Source organism: Balaenoptera physalus, assembly GCF_965194825.1.
Source record: "Balaenoptera physalus genome assembly, chromosome: 6".
NCBI lineage: Eukaryota > Metazoa > Chordata > Mammalia > Artiodactyla > Balaenopteridae > Balaenoptera > Balaenoptera physalus.
The window spans coordinates 13022557-13041678 of NC_138885.1; the positions used below are offsets into that span (position 1 = coordinate 13022557).

The 19122-nt window shown below is 46.9% G+C and overlaps 1 protein-coding gene across 18 annotated transcripts in view; it reads left to right on the forward strand.

Annotated features, from left to right (window-relative positions):
• CLASP1 (cytoplasmic linker associated protein 1) overlaps nt 1-19122 on the forward strand; it is a 261977-nt gene that overhangs the window by 117781 nt on the left and 125074 nt on the right. The window contains exon 1 of one of the 18 annotated variants that reach the window (XM_082465776.1): nt 4575-4808. The exons of the other annotated variants lie outside the window; for them this stretch is intronic. Coding sequence (XP_082321902.1) covers nt 4793-4808 — 16 coding nt within the window. The 5' untranslated portion in view covers nt 4575-4792. Of the gene's footprint in view, nt 1-4574; nt 4809-19122 lie in introns of those variants that run through there. 18 annotated transcript variants of the gene reach the window in all.

Here is a 19122-nt window from a genome sequence, read left to right on the forward strand (position 1 = left end):
GTTTCATCTCCATTCATCAGAAATAATGGGCTGTAAGTGAAGAAGAGCTGGAACACATTATGTCATTCAAGTCGGGTTCAAGACGTGGGCATGGCCCTTTCTGTATTTTTTAGTAGAAACATTAATATAGAAAATGAGCATCAGTTCCAGATTAGGTATATCCTTCTTAGGAATTTTGCAACCATTAATCTCCCGAAAATAAGCACACCGTTGTTATCGTCTACTTTTAAGAACAGAGGGGGCTTCCCTGGTGGCGCAGTGGTTAAGAATCCGCCTGCCAATGCAGGGGACACGGGTTCAAACCCTGTTCCGGGAAGATCCCACATGCCGCGGAGCAACTAAGCCCGTGCACCACAACTACTGAGCCTACACTCTAGAGTCCGTGAGCCACCACTACTGAAGCCCGTGTGCCTAGAACCCGTGCACCATAACGAAGAGTAGCCCCCGCTTGCGGCAACTAGAGAAAGCCCGCGTGCAGCAACGAAGACACAACGCAGCCAAAAATAAATAAATTTATAAGAACAGAGGAAAACCAATTACAGTTGGTGACTCCTGTTTGTTTCAAGAGGAGGGAAAGGCGTGAACATCATACGTTAGCTGCGTGCTGATGGTGGCTGGGAGGAGGGCTTCTGTCCCATAGGGTTAGACAAAGGCTTTCCGAGCAGCTCTGTGTTGCAGGTGGATTCTGCCTCCTGCCCTCACTGCTCAACATGATGAAAAAAAAATCTTCTTACTGTTTCAATTCATTGCTCTCAAGGTACCCCCCAGTCCTTACCGGCCTGCTGCAGCCGTGCTCCATCTGGCCCTGCAGCCTCCTCAGCCCGGCCCTCCCCTGGGGCCACCTGTCCTCCTGTCCTCCTTACCCTTCCTGGTGCACGACTCTTCTGTCTCCTCTTTCTTATCTCGCTGTTCCTCATCCTTTCCAGCTCAGTATTCCCTCCCTCTGGCTCTAGAAAGCTTTCCCTGACCTCCCTGTTGGACACTTCCAAGCATCCCCTACTTTGCTACATTTGGTGATTATCTGACCGATGTCCCTCTTCTGCGTTGGACTCTTAGCCCCCTGAGTACAGGGCATTCTAGGCCCCAGACACCTCCGTCTGTCTTCGTCTCTTAGTCCCGGTGAGTCCTCTGGGGTTGGCTCATTTGAGGGACATCAGTGTTTTCCCCTGTAATCTCTTAGTATTGATAATACAGAGTGCATACGTGGAAACTTCGTACCTGAGGTACCCTGGTCCTTCTTGTTTCCTACTTTTCCCTATGGATTCTTGGGTACCAGATGAGAGTTAGACCTGAGGAAGAAATGAGTCAAAGGCAAAGAGAGGATGGAAACATGGGGCTCATTTCCAGGTTCCTAAACTGCCTTTGGGCCAGGGTTCCGATGGATGGAGGGCCGCCGTGTTTGATTCATACGCGTGTTCACAAATGTATTTCCTAGGCTGACCCGACAAGCCGTCTGTTGAGTGATCTGTCTCTCAAACCCCATTTGTGAAAAGTCAGCCTCTCTTCACAGCAGGAGGACTTAACAAGTGACTCAGCAGGGACCTAGCACTTTAATGAGTGGTGGCTGTGTGTGGCCATGGCAGGTGTCCGTTTTGGAGTGTGGGTGCCCGAGTTCCCCGCGGGACGGGTAGACAGAGCGTCAGGGAGAAGCCGAAAGGGGCTGCTGTGGACGAGTGTGGCCATCGTTCCTCCTTAGGAAAGGCTTCTCTGTCCCCGTAGCACGCGGGCCGTGTGACTCCCTGGGAGCCGGCTCACTCCTGTGCTCTGCAGGGTAAATGAGGTCGGGTGTAAAGCTCCCAGCCGTGCCCGGACGGGGTTGGTGCTCAAAACGATAGGTTTCTCCTCCATTGCTCCGTCTCAGGGATATATTCATTTTTTTTTTTAAATAAATAGAACATCATTTGAGAATAACTCTCATACTTGTGTTTCTTGTAGAGTTCTGGGTGATTTTGGAGTATACACTTAAAATTTAATGCATGTTTTCTTTAACGATAATGCACTTTTTAAAAAATGGTGTTTTTGAGGTGGAATTCACATACCATACAATTCACCCACTTAAAGTATATACTTCAGTCATATTTAGTATATTTACAGATATGTGCAATCATCTCCACGGTCAGTTTTAAAACATTTTTGTCACCGCAAAAGAGAAACCCGGTGTTCTCAGCCGTCACCTTCCTAATTCCCTAACCGCCCCCCACCCCTGCCCCAGCAGCCGTGAATCTACTCTACAAACTTGCCTGTTCTGGGCATTTCATGTAAATGGAACCACACAGTACGTGTTGATGTCTGTGTGGCCTGTTTCATTTAACATGATGTTGTCAAGGTTCGTGCGTGTTGTGCCATCAGCACCTCTGTTCCACTGCACAGCTGGACCACATTCTGGTTTATCCTGTCCATTCAGCCAGTGATGCACATTTCGATGGTTGCTACCTTTTTGGTATTGTGAATAGTTTACAAATTTTTGTTGAACGTATGTTTTCAGTTCTTTTTGAGTATATACCTAGAAGTGGAATTGCTGGATCCTATGGTGATTCTGTGTTTGAAGAATTACGTATTCCTCTTCTTGAGGAACTGTCAAACTGTTTCTCACCGTGGTTTCCACATTTTATATTTCCACCAGCAATGTGTGAGGGTTCTGTTTTCTCCACATCCTCTCCAACAAGACAAAACAAAAAACACCATTTTTTCCTTTCTTTTTTAAAAATTACAGTCATCCTAGTGGGTGTGAAGTGGTATCTCATTATTTTGATTTGCATTTCCCTCATGACTAGTGATGCTGAGTATATTTTCATGTGCTTGTTGGTCATCTGTAGATCTCATTTGGAAAATCTCTCTTCAAGTCCTTTGCCCGTTTCTAAATTGGTTTATTTGTCTTTTTGTTGTTGAGCTAAAAGAGTTCTTTATATATACTAGATAACAAGACTCTTATCAGATATTTGATTTGCAAATATTTTTTTCCCGTCTGTGGGTTGTCTTTTCACTTTCTTGGCATCTAAGTTTTTGATTTTGATGAATTCTAATTTATCTGTTTTTTCTTTTGTTACTTGTGCACAATAATGCTCCTTTGAGTAAGAAATAAAAGCTCTGGATTTGAGCTAAGTTGAAAGGAACTATTAATGTAATAGCAATACTCTTAGGGAAGAAATGGGTTTTGTCTTGGGTTGTATTTCTTGACATGTTCAAAATTATGTTGTTCTAAGATGTGTAATTGATTATATTTATATAAATGCCACAGACTTCATGTTTTAGAAGTGTAAGACTTGTGACTAAACAGCAGTGAAAAAGCATCTGAGCAGCAACTGGAAATGGGTGTCCTGTCTGTAATAGAATACTTCATCTTTGTATGATTCTTTTTTGTTGCTAGGTTACCTGAAGGCCTTTCGGTTTTGAATGGCAAGAATATGGGAGTTAAAAGTATGTTGTTTTATAGATGTTTCTTTTTTCTTTTTTTTCCCATCTCCATATAATTAGCAAACCCCTTGAAGCAAAAATTACAGTTTTTCCTTCTATGGGTTTTAAAAAGCAAATTATTTTCTGTGTACGTTTTAAAAATCACGCAGATGTGCTTACGCTCGTGGGAGAATCGAATTTTCAGTGCGAAAGAGCCAGTAATTATAGACTAGTCATATTGTCCTTTATCTGCAGCCACTTCATGTTCTTTAATTGGATTTGATTGAAATGAGGCCCATGCTTGTTAATTTGGTTAAAAATGTGCATGCTTTTGAGTTTCTTGAGCAAAGCTGACGTGTTCATGAGGAAAGAATGAAAGTATCATGCTGGTTCAATCTTGAAAATTCCATAATAAATCTGTAGCTAAAGGAAAAGTACTTATTTGCTAACAAAACTGTAAGCTAGATAATAGATAATCAGAAAATTGTAATGTATCTAGGGTATCATTTTGCTGCAAAATGCAACCTGCCCTCTGTTGTTTTACTAAAAAATTTTATAATATGAAGAACGTTAGATATCATCTCTAAGTTTGTTGGAAATGAGAAATACAAGTCTGAAAACGAATAGACTGACGATGGATTGTTAGGTAAGATCTGAACTGCTGCCCAGCATAGCTGGGACAAAGCATTCATTGTTGAAAGGCAAATTGATTGTTTTTTCTTTTTTAAGAAGCTAAGCCACCGTTATTGTGCAGTCTTTAAAAACAGTGGTTGTGAATAAGTGGATCAGGTCCGATAATGGGTTCCCAGCCCTCCCCCCACTTGTTTACTAGACTCTGCTTGTTACGAGGTTTGGGATTCTGGCTCAGTATCTTAGGCAAGTGTTTCCGTAGTCACGGCCGCGGGGATGGTGTGCTCCAAGGCTGGCAAGGGCACTGTGCTGCACCAAGGAGACAGCCCCTAAAATAGCCTGGAAGGGACTGTCTCTGGCGCCAGCTTAAGTAGCTTAGGCTGCAGCTGACAGCTTTCTTTATCATCTGTGTGGGAATGCCATAGCTTTGTGACTTTCTTCTCATTTTAAGTTTATGTTAAGAGCGTTCTCTGTTTTTCGGGGGGGCGGGGAAGGGGGGAGTCAGGTAGCTGGTTAACATTTTTTTCGATACCAGTGTTAAAGAGGGCTCTCTGACTTGCGTCAGATGGGAAAGGTGCCCCCGCCCCTTGAACAATCACTGTTCTGCGGAGTGTAGGCTTTCATTTTGGAATAGGGCGGCCGCTGTCCTTGGTGCTCAGATCGCACTGAAGAAGCCCTGTGGGTGGAGAGTTTGCTGAGGCGTCAGCGGCTGTGAGCAGGTGTAGATTTCAGAGCAGTGTTTTTATTTGTACCGCGGTCACTGACGGCCATGACCACTGGGAAAGGTAGGCTATTCTAATATATTCTGGAAAGTGTTTGTAATTATTGCTGCTTAACTAGGAAATAAGATATTTAAGGTATTTTATCATTGCTTTGAGAACTGAAGATCATGGATGAAACTTAGGAAAATAATTGTTACGAGTATTTGCATTTAGGCAGGGAAAAATTGTGAAACCTGCAGTTCTATTAACGTTAGTGTTGACCTTCAAGGACCAGGAGAGAGCAAGTAGGCACAGTGAGCCGAGGTTGGCTGTGTTTTCATCAGCCTCTGTTTATTTTATGTGCTTTCAACTTTTTTTTCCTGCTCTCTTGTATTCACAGTATATGGCTCATGAAAATAAATTATTTTGCAATTACAAGGCATTTGTTAATAAGTATAGGCTGTCTTGAAAGGACTCTACTGGTTGGAAATTTCTATGGTTTTCCCAACAGTGGGCAGATTAAAAACATGTATAAATCAGAATAGTGCAGGGGTGCCGCTTCTGTCTTGAGAATCATTGTATAAAATTTTTTCCTTTTAAAAGATTTACATTTTTAAAATGCGCAGATGGAACTGAAAAACTATGAAAGAAGTGTTGTTTACAAAGGTCTTATTGATTAGCCTTCAGTCTTTCCACGGAGGTTTTGCCAGGATTTGGCAGTGTTGAAAGGATATGAAAGAGCTCCGTGTGACGGAGGTTTGTGTTGGAAGAAGAGTGCCGTGGACGTGCTGTGAACCACCTGTATCCCTGTCTAGGTTTCCTGTGGGATGGGCTTCCTGGCAGGCTTTTAATTTGTTGTCTCTGAAGGATATTTCCAAACCCTTCAGCTGAAATAGGTATTAACACAGAATAAATTGTGCACAGTAACAAGTGTTCGTTTGTCTCCCTGCCGGGAAATTGGCATGTGTCCAGCTCATTGGCTCTGTTCTTTTGTCGTAGATTGTTAAGGTGTGTATATCTGTCTTCTTAATTTGGTTGAGTTTGCCGAAAATGGACGTATTGGAAGGTGCTGGATTATGTTTGTTAATTATATTTTAAAATTGAGAATTGAAAGCATATATGGCTAGTGGTCATTTTTCTTTCACCCCTTTTGACAGTATTCTGTATTCAGCTTAAGTTGCTGTAGGAAATCAAAACCTGGGCAGGAGAGCTAAATAATTCATGTTCTGAAGTGACCTCTTTTCAGAACCCTTCATTTGAGGATTTGAAAGTGTGTTACTTATAAGTAGCATTTGTCTTATGTTGTCATCTTGTAGTTTTTTTTTTTTTTTTAAACAACAGGGAGACATAATTATGGGGTTGACCATTTTATGTTAAAGACCGTGGAGAAAGCCTTGTGGCTCTGACTTTAAAATAAAGACTGTTCTCTCACTTGATAAGCCCTTTCCAATAACCTGTCTCCTTAGTCACTGTTACCCGAAATGCAGGCTTTAAAAGCATTTAAAAGGGTACTTTTTACCCTAGAGAGCTGCAAGTATAGTAGGAAACAAGGATTAAATGCTGTTTCTCGTAGCAGGGGCATATTTGAATCTTCCCCTGTCAACCCATGGTTAATAAGGGACCCATAACAGTCTGTACAATATAATGCCAGCCATTTTCTACTACGGTTCTGTGTATTTTAGTATTTTCAAAGCACTTTCCCGAATGTCTCTTGTTTGTTTTTGTTTTCTGATTCTCACAGCAGCCCCAGGAGGAGTAGGCAGGGAGACGGGAGGTTTGAGTTCTCTAAAATGGGCTGGTGGCCCCGGACTTTGCCATCCTTGACCCGCCCTCCATCCAGCAAACTGTCACCCAGCTCAGTGCTTTGCCCCTACTGTTGTGATAAAACCCTGGCTTTGTTTCTTTGATTCTGAAATTGTGCCATTTTCAGTATAGATGCCTTGGGGGAATAGTTAATAACTGTAAGCATTCAAAGAGATATTATTAAAACAGGCATTGGCCTGTTTAGACACATAGTGATCTAGACACTTGGAAGATGTGACATCCCTAATCAGTTGTTTGCCCAGTGTAGGGCGGGTGGGGGGCGAGGGGGGCGGTTCTGGGATTGGAAATCACCTTATGAACATGATGAGTTTGTTTTTGAGCGCAGTGTGGTATTCCTGGAGGGGGAAGTGCAGGGGAGATGGCAGGGGCCTTGCAGGCCATGCTGAGAAGCTGAGGTTTTTATCATAGGCCATTTGCTCCTCAGAGTTAAGCCTTTAAAAATTGGGCAGAGAGACTGATACAGGGTGACCAACTTTCTTATTTTATTTTATTTTAAAAAATATTTATTTATTTATTTTTGGCTGTGTTGGGTCTTCGTTGCTGTGCGCGGGCTTTCTCTAGTTGTGGCGAGCGGGGGCTACTCTTTGTTGCGGTGCGCGAGCTTCTCATTGCGGTGGCTTCTCTTGTTGCGGAGCACGGGCTCTAGGTGTGTGGGCTCCAGTAGTTGTGGCTCGCGGGCTCAGTAGTTGTGGCTCTCGGGCTCTAGAGCGCAGGCTCAGTAGTTGTGGCTCATGGGCTCTAGAGCTCAGGCTCAGTAGTTGCGGCATGCGGGCTCAGTAGTTGTGGCTCACGGGCTCTAGAGTGCAGGCTCAGTAGTTGTGGCGCACGGGCTTAGTTGTTCCACGGCATGTGGGATCTTCCTGGACCAGGGATCGAACCCATGTCCACTGCATTGGCAGGCAGATTCTTATCCCCTGCACCACCAGGAAAGTCCCAGGGTGACCAACTTTAATTTCACCAAATATAACATAGCAACAACCCCAAAACCCCACCGTATCTCTTATTTCAGAAAACAAGGGACATTAACACCAGTTAAAAAAAAAAAAAAACGAGAGAAAATGAAATGAGGTAATTTAGAATAAATGCTGGTCTTTTCAATGAAAGAAATTTAGCCCTATGAGAAATGTACAGGTTTTTCCTTGAAGTTCTCAGTTTGGTGCAGACGGGTTAAATCATCCAGAAAGTGTCATCGTTCTGTACATGGTGCTTGGGTCTAGGTGACGGGATCATAAGCGTGTGCACTTCGGAGCCCCTCCATTGGCGTGTGTGTCTGTGTCTGCCTGGACAGTGTGTGGCCTGGGCGGGCGGCTGGTCTGTCGGCCCCGGTGCCTCGTGTTCAGGTTGGCGAGCTGCTGTGAGAGTGAGTGAGATGATGCACGTAGCACCTGTGCGATGTGGAGACACAGTCTAATGGGAGGCGAAAGTTGGATTTAGCTTGAAAATGACGTGGTTGAGCTTTTTGTTTAGATATGGAAGCTCCCTTAAGAGAAACAAGGTACAGAATCGGATGCAGAATAAGGTCTCTTAAAAAGAAGCTGCCACCAGTGCTCTGATCTTGGTTTCTACCACTGCCAGGGTCCGTGGGGATGGCAGATTTGAGGCCTGGAGCAGGGGATGTACACAGTGAGCCTGGGCATCTTGCAGCGCCAGACAGTAGGGACGTGCCCCAACCAAACCAAACCAAACCAAACCGAAACTGTGACAGGGGTATGTCAGCTGTCACAGGGGGCAGCTGAAAGATTCTCACAGACTAGAGCGAGAAGAGTTTGATCAATAAGGTAGCACCGGATTATGACCCAGAGTGTAAGTGTTGGTGAGTCTGTACCGATGCACATCGATGGTCGAATAAGTGTATAAAAAAGGGGAGGGGTTGGAGGTGAGAGCCATACCAGCTGCACTTCAGGATGATATGAGAGGAGGGGAGCCAGGGGGACGTGGTGGGAGATGGCTGCCCAACTGAGTGGTGCTGGGATCAGCTGAAGCAGGGCACTTGGAGAGTGAGCAGGTTTGAGTGTGGGGAGATGATTGTAGTTTTGGACCCTTGAACTTAGAAGTTTATTTGTATGTGGCTTTGATTCACGTGGGTTTGTGTCTTGGAGTAGAGATGGGGCTGGCATTAGAGGACTAAGATTTATCAGAATGGAGCTGTTTATTGTCAGTTAGATTGTCATCTTATTTCTCTCTTTCTTCTTATGTAGAGGTGTGATTATTTGCCTCCCTTGGGTTCTTGAGAATGAAGTCATTAAAGCAGGGATGGAGAATTGAAGGATTATTGCACAAGAGGCAGCTAGATCTTGGTGCAGTTGCTTTAATATGAGAAGACATTCTGGTAGGGACCCTCTTCCAAAGTTGGCTCTGGATTTTTCCAGCTGACTTGCTTTTGCTCCTGTGTAGTGGTTGTCAGGAAGAATTGGGTCAGGGTTGGTACAGTGATAATTAAAATGACATTTCCAGACGAATGCAAAGTGTAGATCTGATATTTGTGGGATTTGGTTTCTGACATTAATTAAGCACAATACCCTTTTGGCCAAGTTCAAAGGTAAAATAAGTCCTGTGGTCAAAAGGAGAAAAGAAGATTAAATCAGGGAAAGGATCCATTGTGATTTTTGTTACTGTGACATTCAGAGGTTACCCAAGGTGTTGAAAGATTAGTTGCTGATTCCTAGAAGATTAGTTTTCAGTCATCAATATGCAGATTTTGTCCACAGCAGTTAAAGTTGCTTAAAACTCCCCCCTTTCCATGAAATAGTAAAAATGTAAGTCCAAATATGTTCACTTAAAATAAATACCTTCGTGTGATTTTGGAGCACTTAAAAAAAATTGTATTTATTTATTTTTGGCTGCGTTGGGTCTTCATTGCTGCGTGCAGGCTTTCTCTAGTTGTGGCGAGCGGGGGCTGCTCTTTGTTGCTGTGCACGGGCTTCTCATTGCGGTGGCTTCTCTTGTTGGGGAGCATGGGCTCTAGGCGCGCGGGCTTCCGTAGTTGTGGTGCACGGGCTTAGCTGCTCCGCGGCATGTGGGATCTTCCCGGACCAGGGCTTGAACCCGTGTCCCCTGCATTGGCAGGCGGATTCTTAACCACTGCGCCACCAGGGAAGCCCTGGAGTACTTTTGTGAGATGTTTAAGTACCAATTTAAGTGCCCTACTCTAACTTATTACCATGCAGATGATTGGGGTTATTATTATTAATAATTACCAGCCTGTTCAGCAGTCTGTGTGCCCGTACTGCCCTGGGGTCAGTCCTGATGGCTGCCTGGGCTTTTTCAGCCCAGGGACATTGTACACATTGACCCCACTGGAGTCCGCGCTCCTCGTCACCCAGCTCAGCATCTGCTCAGCTTCCAGGCACCGCCGTCACGGTGCGGAGGCCTCGGGGTCCCTTCCCTGGGCCTCGGTAACCTCTAGGAATTTCCTCTCTGAAGCCTCCCCGTGCTGCTGGCTGTCAGCTCTGAGAGTGGGAAGCACTTTGTTCTCTGAACTGTTGGCATGCAGTTGAGGGCCTGGCACAGAGTGGGCACCTAAAGGCCTTCTCAGTACACAGGTAACGGGTATGTGAACGATGCTCTTTCTGCAGATGAGGGACAGGCTCAGAGGAGTCCAGTAACTTGTCTAAACTAAAACAGCGCCAGGGTTGTCGAAGTCTGGAGAGGAGCTCTCTGAAACCTGTGTACTTTTCACCACACGCCACGCCACGCCACCTCCCAAGGTTACAGTCACATGGGGAAGATTGAACTCCAGTTATTGGTGTCTTTTCTCAGTGGAACCGCACACTAACTAACTGGTTTACCCCCTGTGCTAGAAATGCCAGAATCTTTATCCAGCACGGAAGCGTGTAGCGCTGAGGTCGGAACGCTTTCCTTGGCCCGTCCTCCCTGGTGGGCACGCACACAGAGGCTGCTTCTAGGATCAGCCCATCACCTGACTGCACGTGTGACTGTACCACCTGTGTGCACCCGTCCCCTCAGGCACGGAGGCCCAGACATTGAAAACAGATCTGTCACTGACCTTTGGAATTGGGAGAACTGATTGAGCAAGGCAGGAAAAATAGTAGAATAGTTAGGATGGGCTTCATGGGTTCTTCTTATAGCCAGGTTCAGGGCTGAGTAAGTGTGTACATTTGATTTTTATAAAAGTGAAATTGGAAAAGAAAACAATTGAAAGGTCCTCTTTTCTATCTTAAAGTTTACTTTTGGTGTCTTTAGTTTACTTGGGTTTCTTTGGACAGAAGCGGGGATCGGGTTTGAGTGGGGCTCTCTGCGTTCAGGCACCCACAGCTAGGGCGGCTGTCACGGCGGTCCTAACAGCTGCCTGCACGTGCTGGCGGCCACGAGGCTGAGCCACAGGGTTGTGAGTCCGTGGTGCCCTTTCCAGAGAGGAAGGACAGCCCCGCCCTAGGGCCCTTTCCTGCGGGAGGCGCTCTGCCCTTTTTTGCTTCGTTGTTCACGGCACATTGGAACTTTGCTGCTACCCTTTCTCCCCGTCCTGCTCTTGAGTTCTCTGCTCATGACAGACATGCCTGAGTGATCCTCGCCCCTGTGATGATGGTGAGCTTTGTGTCTTTGGTGGAAGCCACCCCGTCCAAAATGTCTCTCACCACCCCCTCTGCCTTTTCCCTGCTCCGCTGCCCTATGCTCTGGTCTTCCGCTGCATCACCCTTACCCCCGGTTATCTGTCATACTTGCGTTTGCGAATGTGTTCTCTCTCTTCATAGTGCAGGTTGCCTGCGGGGCGGGCGGGGAGCCTGTGCTTTTGTTCTTCCTGTCTTCCCAGGGCCTGGCAGAGTGTCCGGAAGGGACTAGACCCTCCCGCAGTCACGGGACAGGACAGAGGGACAAAGGAGGGAGGTGGTTGTCAAAGTCGGGCAGCCGCCAGCCTGCGGTCCTTCTGTGAATTTCTTCAAGGAGAGCAACGCTTTGCTCGTGCATTAGAACTTCAGAAAGAGGGTCTGTTCTCTCCTGCCATTCTCTCCTCATTCCTTTCCTCTCCTCCGTTTTTCTTCCCTCTTCCCCACCAGGTTCCTTTTTTGTCTCTTTCCTTTCTTCCCTCCCACTGCTGGGAGGAGCCCATTACCTGCTGGAAGGCAGTCTGCTGTCAGAGCACATTTTTGAGCCGGGCTGAGGGGCTGTGATGGGGTCCCCCCGTGTGCCCAGAGGTGCCTGCGAGGCTGACTTCTGACCGGCGGCCAGAGGGGAGCGCGGGTGTCCGCGCTCATAAGCACCCTCACATGGCGGTCTCCTTTGGCGTAACTGGGAACCTGTTACGTGGGAATTGACTTGGGAGCTGGGGAGGGCTGCGGGGCTCAGGGTAACGGTGAGGTGGCCCCGGTGGCGGCCCAAGGGGACGGCCACGTGGTCTGTGCGCTCATGTGCCCTGTTCTTAGGACCAGAAAATAGGCACATGATCAGTGTGAAGGACAGTTATCAGACAAGTAATTTCAGCAATAGGCTTACAACTTACCAAAAGCCTCTCTGAGGATATCCTGCACCTTATGTAGTATAACTGTACTTACTTGTACTTTCTCCCCTTAAAATACACAGGCTCACAGCCTCCTGTGGTGTTGATATTGCCCTGAGCTTTCCTTTGCTGGCTTCCTGTTTTTAGCCTGCAGCTGGGTGGCCTCTACACCTGGCCAGGCATCAGAATGTCTGTCTTAGAAGCCCTTAGCTGGCAGGGACTCAGTCTGGATGATTCTCTAGACAAATAACAGCAACAAATCTGAGTGCCATTAGCAGTTAAGGGGCCCAGATGAGATTAAAAGAATTTCAGAAAGCGAACTACTTTGAAATTTTCAAACAAGTTATTCTTGGTTTATTACTGTTTGCTTTGTAATTATGTAAATAATCATGGCATTGTGAACTCCAAGTAGCTAAGAGAGTAAGTTCAGTAAAAGATACTAAGGCCTTAGCGGTAGTAAATCGGCTTTTAGCCTGTGTGTGTTACAGTTATCCAAAGGCCCTATTCTTTATTAACACCATAGAAAACCATCAACTGTAATGTGACTTCTAACTTTTCAGATGGTAAGACTGGACTTGTTCAGATTTTAATGAAAATTGCACTAGAGAAACACGGCCCAGTAATAGTTGGAGAAGATGAAATAGACCCAAGCTCTTGCTGCAGTTACTCAGGGATGTTTACTTGGAAGGATCTCCAGATTCTTAAAATTCACAAGACTGTGAATTTTTGTTCACTACAATGGTTAATTCTTTCTTAGAATCTCTTTTTGAGCTGTCCTGAGCTTGACTGATCTGTGTTTCATGGGATTTAGTGTAATCCCTTGGTAATCCCTTTGATGATCTTGTTTCCTAGGAGAGAAGCCTGAAAGTAGCTAAACATTCATGGCCGGAGAATACAAGAGTCAGTAGTGAATTGACTTAAACTTTCTACGGGGCTCTGTGCAGGGGCTGAAGCAGGAGGGATTCCAAGTTGTGTGAGGAACTGTCTTCTGCCCCAGAGCACCTGTGGCATCTGGAAGAGAGGGAGAATCACACAAATGACTGCTGATTTAAGCCTCCTGTGCCCTCTCCTCCTCTGGCCGAGTGACCTAGGGTTGGGTGGTTCGTGGAGGGCGGTCCCAGGTCCCCGCTCTGTGACCCTCGTGGGCAGTAGGAGCTTGAGAGGGAGAGGCACCCCTGGGGCAGTCTGCTCCTGCATTTCTCTCGCCCTGGATCTGTCCAGATTTTAAGGCATTAACACACCTATGGCTGGAAACGACGGTTCTTGGCAGAATGGAAAGCCGCGTTTTCCGTCTGGCCGGGAGTTCGTGGTTGCTCACCAGACCATGTTAATACGGGGACAGTTCAAGTCTTTCCCGAGCTCCGTGGCCAGCTCTTCCAGCAGGAAGGCTGGTCCATCCCCGTCTTCCCTACTTCACCCCCTGAGATACTCAGGATAATAAAGTAGCCATCTCTTTGCGTCCCTCCCTTTCGGTTGGTTCCAAGAATGAGTTTTAAGTCTTTCTGAGGTGTGTTGGGAGATACTCTTCTTCAAGGTTGATCTTCTGTACCTGATGATTGCTGTGTCGCTGTGGGTTCTTTTCTTTGGGGAAGGCATCGTATTAACAGGGTTAGTTTAAGTTGGGCCTTCACACTGGTCAGGAGATGCCAACTTCAGTAACTCAAACCGCTGGGCACGACTTGGCGACTGTGTTCTCTGCTTCCCGGCACTCAAGATGGGGACAGTCCCAGAATGGTGGGGCTCCTGGACCCGTCTGTGTGCAGAGGGCCGCTGGCTAGTTTGTTCCGTGTCCCTTGCCCCTCCTCCGTCTGTCCGGGAGTCATCTTTGGAATGTGTGCTCTCTCACTGTGTGTTCACTCAGCGTGATGGTCTACCGTGTTCCTGAAGCGTGTAGGCTGTGCACCATTTAAAGCATTTCACGGTCCCAGTTCACGTGAAGTCCTCCGGAATCGGACACAAGTGATGCAGTGAGTCATGTCAGAGGGTCGGGGGGTGGTGGGGCAAAGGGAATCCTTTCTGGCTGATTCGGCCCTGTTCTATGTGTTCTATGTGTCTGTACTCACTTGGCATATCCTGTGTGTGCCTTTAGCAAAGCATCACACTGAGTCATAACTGCTGCGGGTTGTGTGTGTCTGTTTCCCATGCTGGACCGTGAACTCCAGGATGAGAGCCACGCCTTCCTGTCTGCATCCCACCTCCCAGCAGAGTACCGGGCACAGAGGTGTCCTTGGTAAATGAATGCAGAAGAGACGAAGGAAGGAAGCTGCACGTGGTGTGCTCTTAGTATTCTGAGGAGGTGTCCTCTCCAGTAACCCCCGCTCCTGCCCCCCGCCCGCCCCCCCCACGGGGGGAGTCCACTGCCTCTGGGCATCCATCCAGTTTTGTTACAGAAGCAACAAAGGGGGTATTCTGAGACCACATCACCTCCCAGGTGACCCTGTGCCTTGGACTTGAACTTCCAAGTCATAGGCAGGCCGTGGACGGTTTAGAGAATTTAAAAGTTGGTGCCACTTGGTGGAAGCAGATTCCTAATTTAGTTTTTTTCCTTTACCTTATAAATGACACATTTCTTTCCTGTGACCCTGAGAAAATTGTCGTTGAGACCATCCCAAGGCTTCTTGACAAGGGGGCAGGTGGATCCTTCCATTTTGGAACCAGCTCTACAGAAGGGAGTTTGAGGCCTTCTTCTGTTTCTCAAAAATGTCCCTACATCTCTTTTACTGTATAACCTGAATTAGTTCTATGCCTTTTATAAGAGCATTAAAAGAATTCTGTTCCTCTAAAATATGACACAAAATGAACTTATCTATGAAACAGGAACGGACTCACAGACATAGAGAACAGACTGGTGGTAGCCAAGGGGGAGCGAGGTGGGGGAGGGATGGGTTGGGAGTTTGGGATTAGCAGATGCAAACTGTTATGTATAGAGTGGATAAACAACAAGTTCTGGACTTCCCTGGTGGCGCAGTGGTTAAGAATCCTCCTGCCAATGCAGGGGACACGGGTTCGAGCCCTGGTCCAGGAAGATCCCACATGCCGCAGAGCAACTAAGCCCGTGCGCCACGACTACTGAGCCTGCGCTCTAGAGCCCACGAGCCACAACTACTGAGCCTGTGCTTTAGAGCCAATGAGCCACGACTACTGAGCCCGTGTGTGACAACTACTGAAGCCCGTGCGCCTAGAGCCCGTGCTGTGTAACAAGAGAAGCCACCGCAGTGAGAAGCCCCTGCACCACAACGAAGACCCAATGCAGCCAAAAATAAATAAATAAATAAATAAATAAATTTATAAAAAGACAAACAAAAAACCAACAAGATCCTACTGTGTAGCACTGGGAACTATATTCAGTATCCTGTGATAAAACCACAATGGGGTAGAATATTTAAAATAAAGAATGTATGTATATGTATAACTGAATCACTTTGTTGTACAGGAGAAATTAACTCAACATTGTAGATCAACTGTTCCTCAATTAAAAAAAAAAGATTCTGTTCCTAGTTCTCCAGCTCCATCCACATATTTTTGAAAGGTTGCTTTTTTGTACTCAGAGCATCACACAGTGACAGAGCGTAACAGCTGCTGTTTGTTGAGCAGCTGGAGTTTTCCTGCCTTTGCGTATATTCTGTCTAATCTGTGTGACACCCGCTTAAAGTGGTACAGAGAGTCCCTTGATTATAAATGGTGCACCTCCACTCCAGGTATATAAGTAGAAAGGGGGGTTAATTGGCTTGGGTAACCGAGGGGTCTTGTTTTGTCCCCAGGCACACAGACGCAGCGTTGGCCTCCGCTCTCCCCTGACCTCTGCCTTCTTCTGCTCGCTTCGCCCTTAGCCCGGGGCCTCCCTTCTTTTGGCTGCAGCAGTGCTAGGCTGCCCTCCACTTGGCCCCAATCCTGCAGAAAGACAGGCTCTGCCGTGACTTAGGTGGCAGGTGGGGCAGAGCCTCTGGGTCCCGCCCAGCCCCGAGGCAGGGCTGTGGTGGTGGTGGTGGGGGGTGGGGGGGGCGTCCCCGGGGGGGCGTCCCCCAGGTCTGTCGGAGCTGGCAGTGGAGGAGGGCTGCCTTCGGATGATCCCTGTTGGTGGGCAGTATCACCCTTTTTTCACAGACAGGGAAACAGAGCCAATTTCCATTCTATTAAACCTCTTTTTATTTTACTTTAATTAATTAAATAAGTGGAAGCAGGTTTACTTAGAGAGATACACGTTGCATAGGCAGAAGGCGGACTCCGTTTTTAAACCCCTTTTTCAGCCTCGAGGTTGGCCTTGATGGAGGTGCAGGCCGGTGGCCGGTGGCCCTGCGCGGGGACAGGCTCCCTGCCCAGCGCCCGCTGTGCGTTCCTCCCCTACGAGGCCGGCCGTGGGCTCTGCCGCGTCTCTCCTGAGCTGCTTGTTGTCGCCTGCTCACAGGCTGTAGAGCAGCGCCCGGCACGTTCTCCATCCGGCGCCGAAGAAGAAGCGTGCCCTGACCCGCGCGGGGAGGGCTCATCAGTTGTCCCCGGCGGCGCCGGCGTCGGCGCAGCTTTGCTCTGGGTCCTCTCACCTCTCCTTTGCCTCTCCAGCTTCTGGTCGTGTCTGCCCCAGTTGCTTCCTCTTTTCGCTCCCTTCTTAGGGGATGAGTAAGCCTGAACTGAATTTCCTCCTTGTCCTCCCATCTTGGCCCCCACCCTCTCCCCGGCTCATCTGCTCTGCGGGCGTCGGGTGGACATGCGCACGCGCGGCCGAGGGGCGGAGACTCGTCCTGGGCGTTGAGCTCGCCTGCGCTGCAGCTCTGTTCTTCTGCGCGGACAGTGGGCGACTGCGGCCGTAACACACTTTCAGCGCCCTCATCGCTCCCGTCGCGCCGTGTCCGGTTTTTGTTCTGTGAAATGTGCCAGTGTTTCCCGCCAGGTTAAAACTTTTCTACGCCTTGTGCTCTGAAATGCTTAAAAAACATTGCTTAATTTTGTACGCAGGGCAGAGGAAGTTCTGTTTCAGAATGTGGATATTGAAGGGTGTTCGTCACTGAGCACTGCTAAGTAGGACTGGTCCTAGTTAGTACTGATGCCGAAAGCTCAGCTTCTCTGTGCATCGGCGCCGAATCGAATCCCAGAGACAGAGTTTCAGGGTGAAGTGGAAAAGAATAGCTTTACTGCTTTGCCAGGCAGAGGGGGACACCGTGGGCTCCTGCCCTCAAAACCGTGTGTGCCAGGCTGGGAGGATGTGATGAGGGGTTGTATAGCAATAGTTCAAGGGTGGGGTTGCTGTTCACATCCGCCCTCTGGAACTCAGGGAAGGTCATGGAGGCTGGAGTCTTGCCTACGAGAAACGGACGACAAAAAGGCTTTCATGCCCAGAAGCCCCTCAGCGTCCGTCTTGGTTTCACTGCTGGTCCATACTGACTGGGTCTGGGGGGGCACACTTACCCCACTCCCCATATTTTGACAGAGAGGAGCGTAGGAACTTTGTAGAGACACAGCCTTTTACCCAGCCACCCGCTGCAGACCGTGTGGTTTGCACCTTCGTGCCTCTCTAGGCACCGTCCAACTTTGGTTAAAAGTCAAAGCTGGTGAGGACAAATGGGCGAGAAATACAGTTTGGATCATGAGCAAAGTAACTTTTCATAAGTCTTCTGATCCGTGAACATGAGCTGTCTTTCCATTTATTATGTCTTTAATTTCTCTCAATAACGTTAGCAGTTTTCAGCAAACATGCTGTAACGTAACTTTTGTTAAAGTTACTCCTAAGTATTTTTTCTTCCTTGATGTTATTGTTAATTGTTTTCTTAATTTCATTTTTGGGTTGTTCATTGCTGACGTATAAAAATACAATGGATTTTTCTATTTTGGTTTAATATTCTGCGACCTCTCTGAACTCATTTATTAGTGCTAATAGTTTTCTTAGGAAATTCCTTAGAACTTTCTATATACAAGATTGTGTCATCTGTGAATAGAGATCATTTTAGTTCTCCCTGTTTACTAATTGTCCTGGCTAGAACCTCTAGTACAGTGTTGAACAGAAGTGGTGAGAGCGGGCTTCTTGTCTTGTTCCTCATCTTAGGGGGAAAGCATCTAGTCTGTCACCGTTAAATAAGACGTTAACAGTGTGCTTTTTGTACTTTGTAGCTAGTCTTCATCAGGTTGAGGGAGTTCCCTCCTAGTCCCTGTTTGTGGCGTTTTTAGCATGAAAGGTTTCTTCCCCCCCAGTATTGTCAAATACTTTTATTGCATCTATTGAGCCATGTGTTTTTGTCTTTTAGTTTATTAATATGATGTATTAAATTAAGTTTTATATATTAAACCAACATTCCATTCTTGGGATAAATCCTACTTGGCCGTGGTGATAGTTTTTTATATGTTGCTAGCTTTGGTTTGCTGATACTTTGTTGAGGATTTCTATGTCTGCAGCCGTAAGAGTTACTGATGGTTCCGTGTTTAAGAAATTATCTGAAGTAAGTAATTTTCGTAAGTAAGCAAAGGCGTGTTGTAAGAATTAAATAAAATAATGCACAGAAAGTACTGAGCCCAGCGCTCAGCACACAGTGGCCAGTCTCCGTGAATTGCTCTTTTTGTGTGGTAGTCGTTTGTGATCACAACTCACATCCTAGGATCTTGAGGCAGACACACATAGACTTGGACCCTGGCTTCACCCCCTCTTCGTTATTAACTGTGTGACTCTAGGCACTTGTATCTGGATGCGTTAAGATTTTCCACCTTTAACGTGGAGTCACGATAGTGCTTCCCTCTTAGGGTGGTCAGGAGCATTTGATGAGAATAGGCAAAGCCCCAGACATGGGGCCTGGCACGCAGTTATGTGCAGACCTAGGTGTGCATTCACTGTTGCTGCTTTTAACACATGACTGCAGTGGTGTTATGAGGGTGAAAGATTTGAAATAATCGAGCTATCTGTAAGCGATTGATCAAATGTTATATATGTGAGCAGTGTAATAATAGTCTTTAAAATGGATTAGACTGATACAGAAAAAATATCTACTAAATATTGTTAGTGGGCAAAACAGTTTTTGTTGCATATGTGTGTGCATAATGGTAGGTTTATGCATGCATTGAAGTCTGGAAGGGCATATATATCGGTTGTGAACAGTTTAATATTGGGGGGTTGTGATTGATATAAGAGGGCTTTGACTT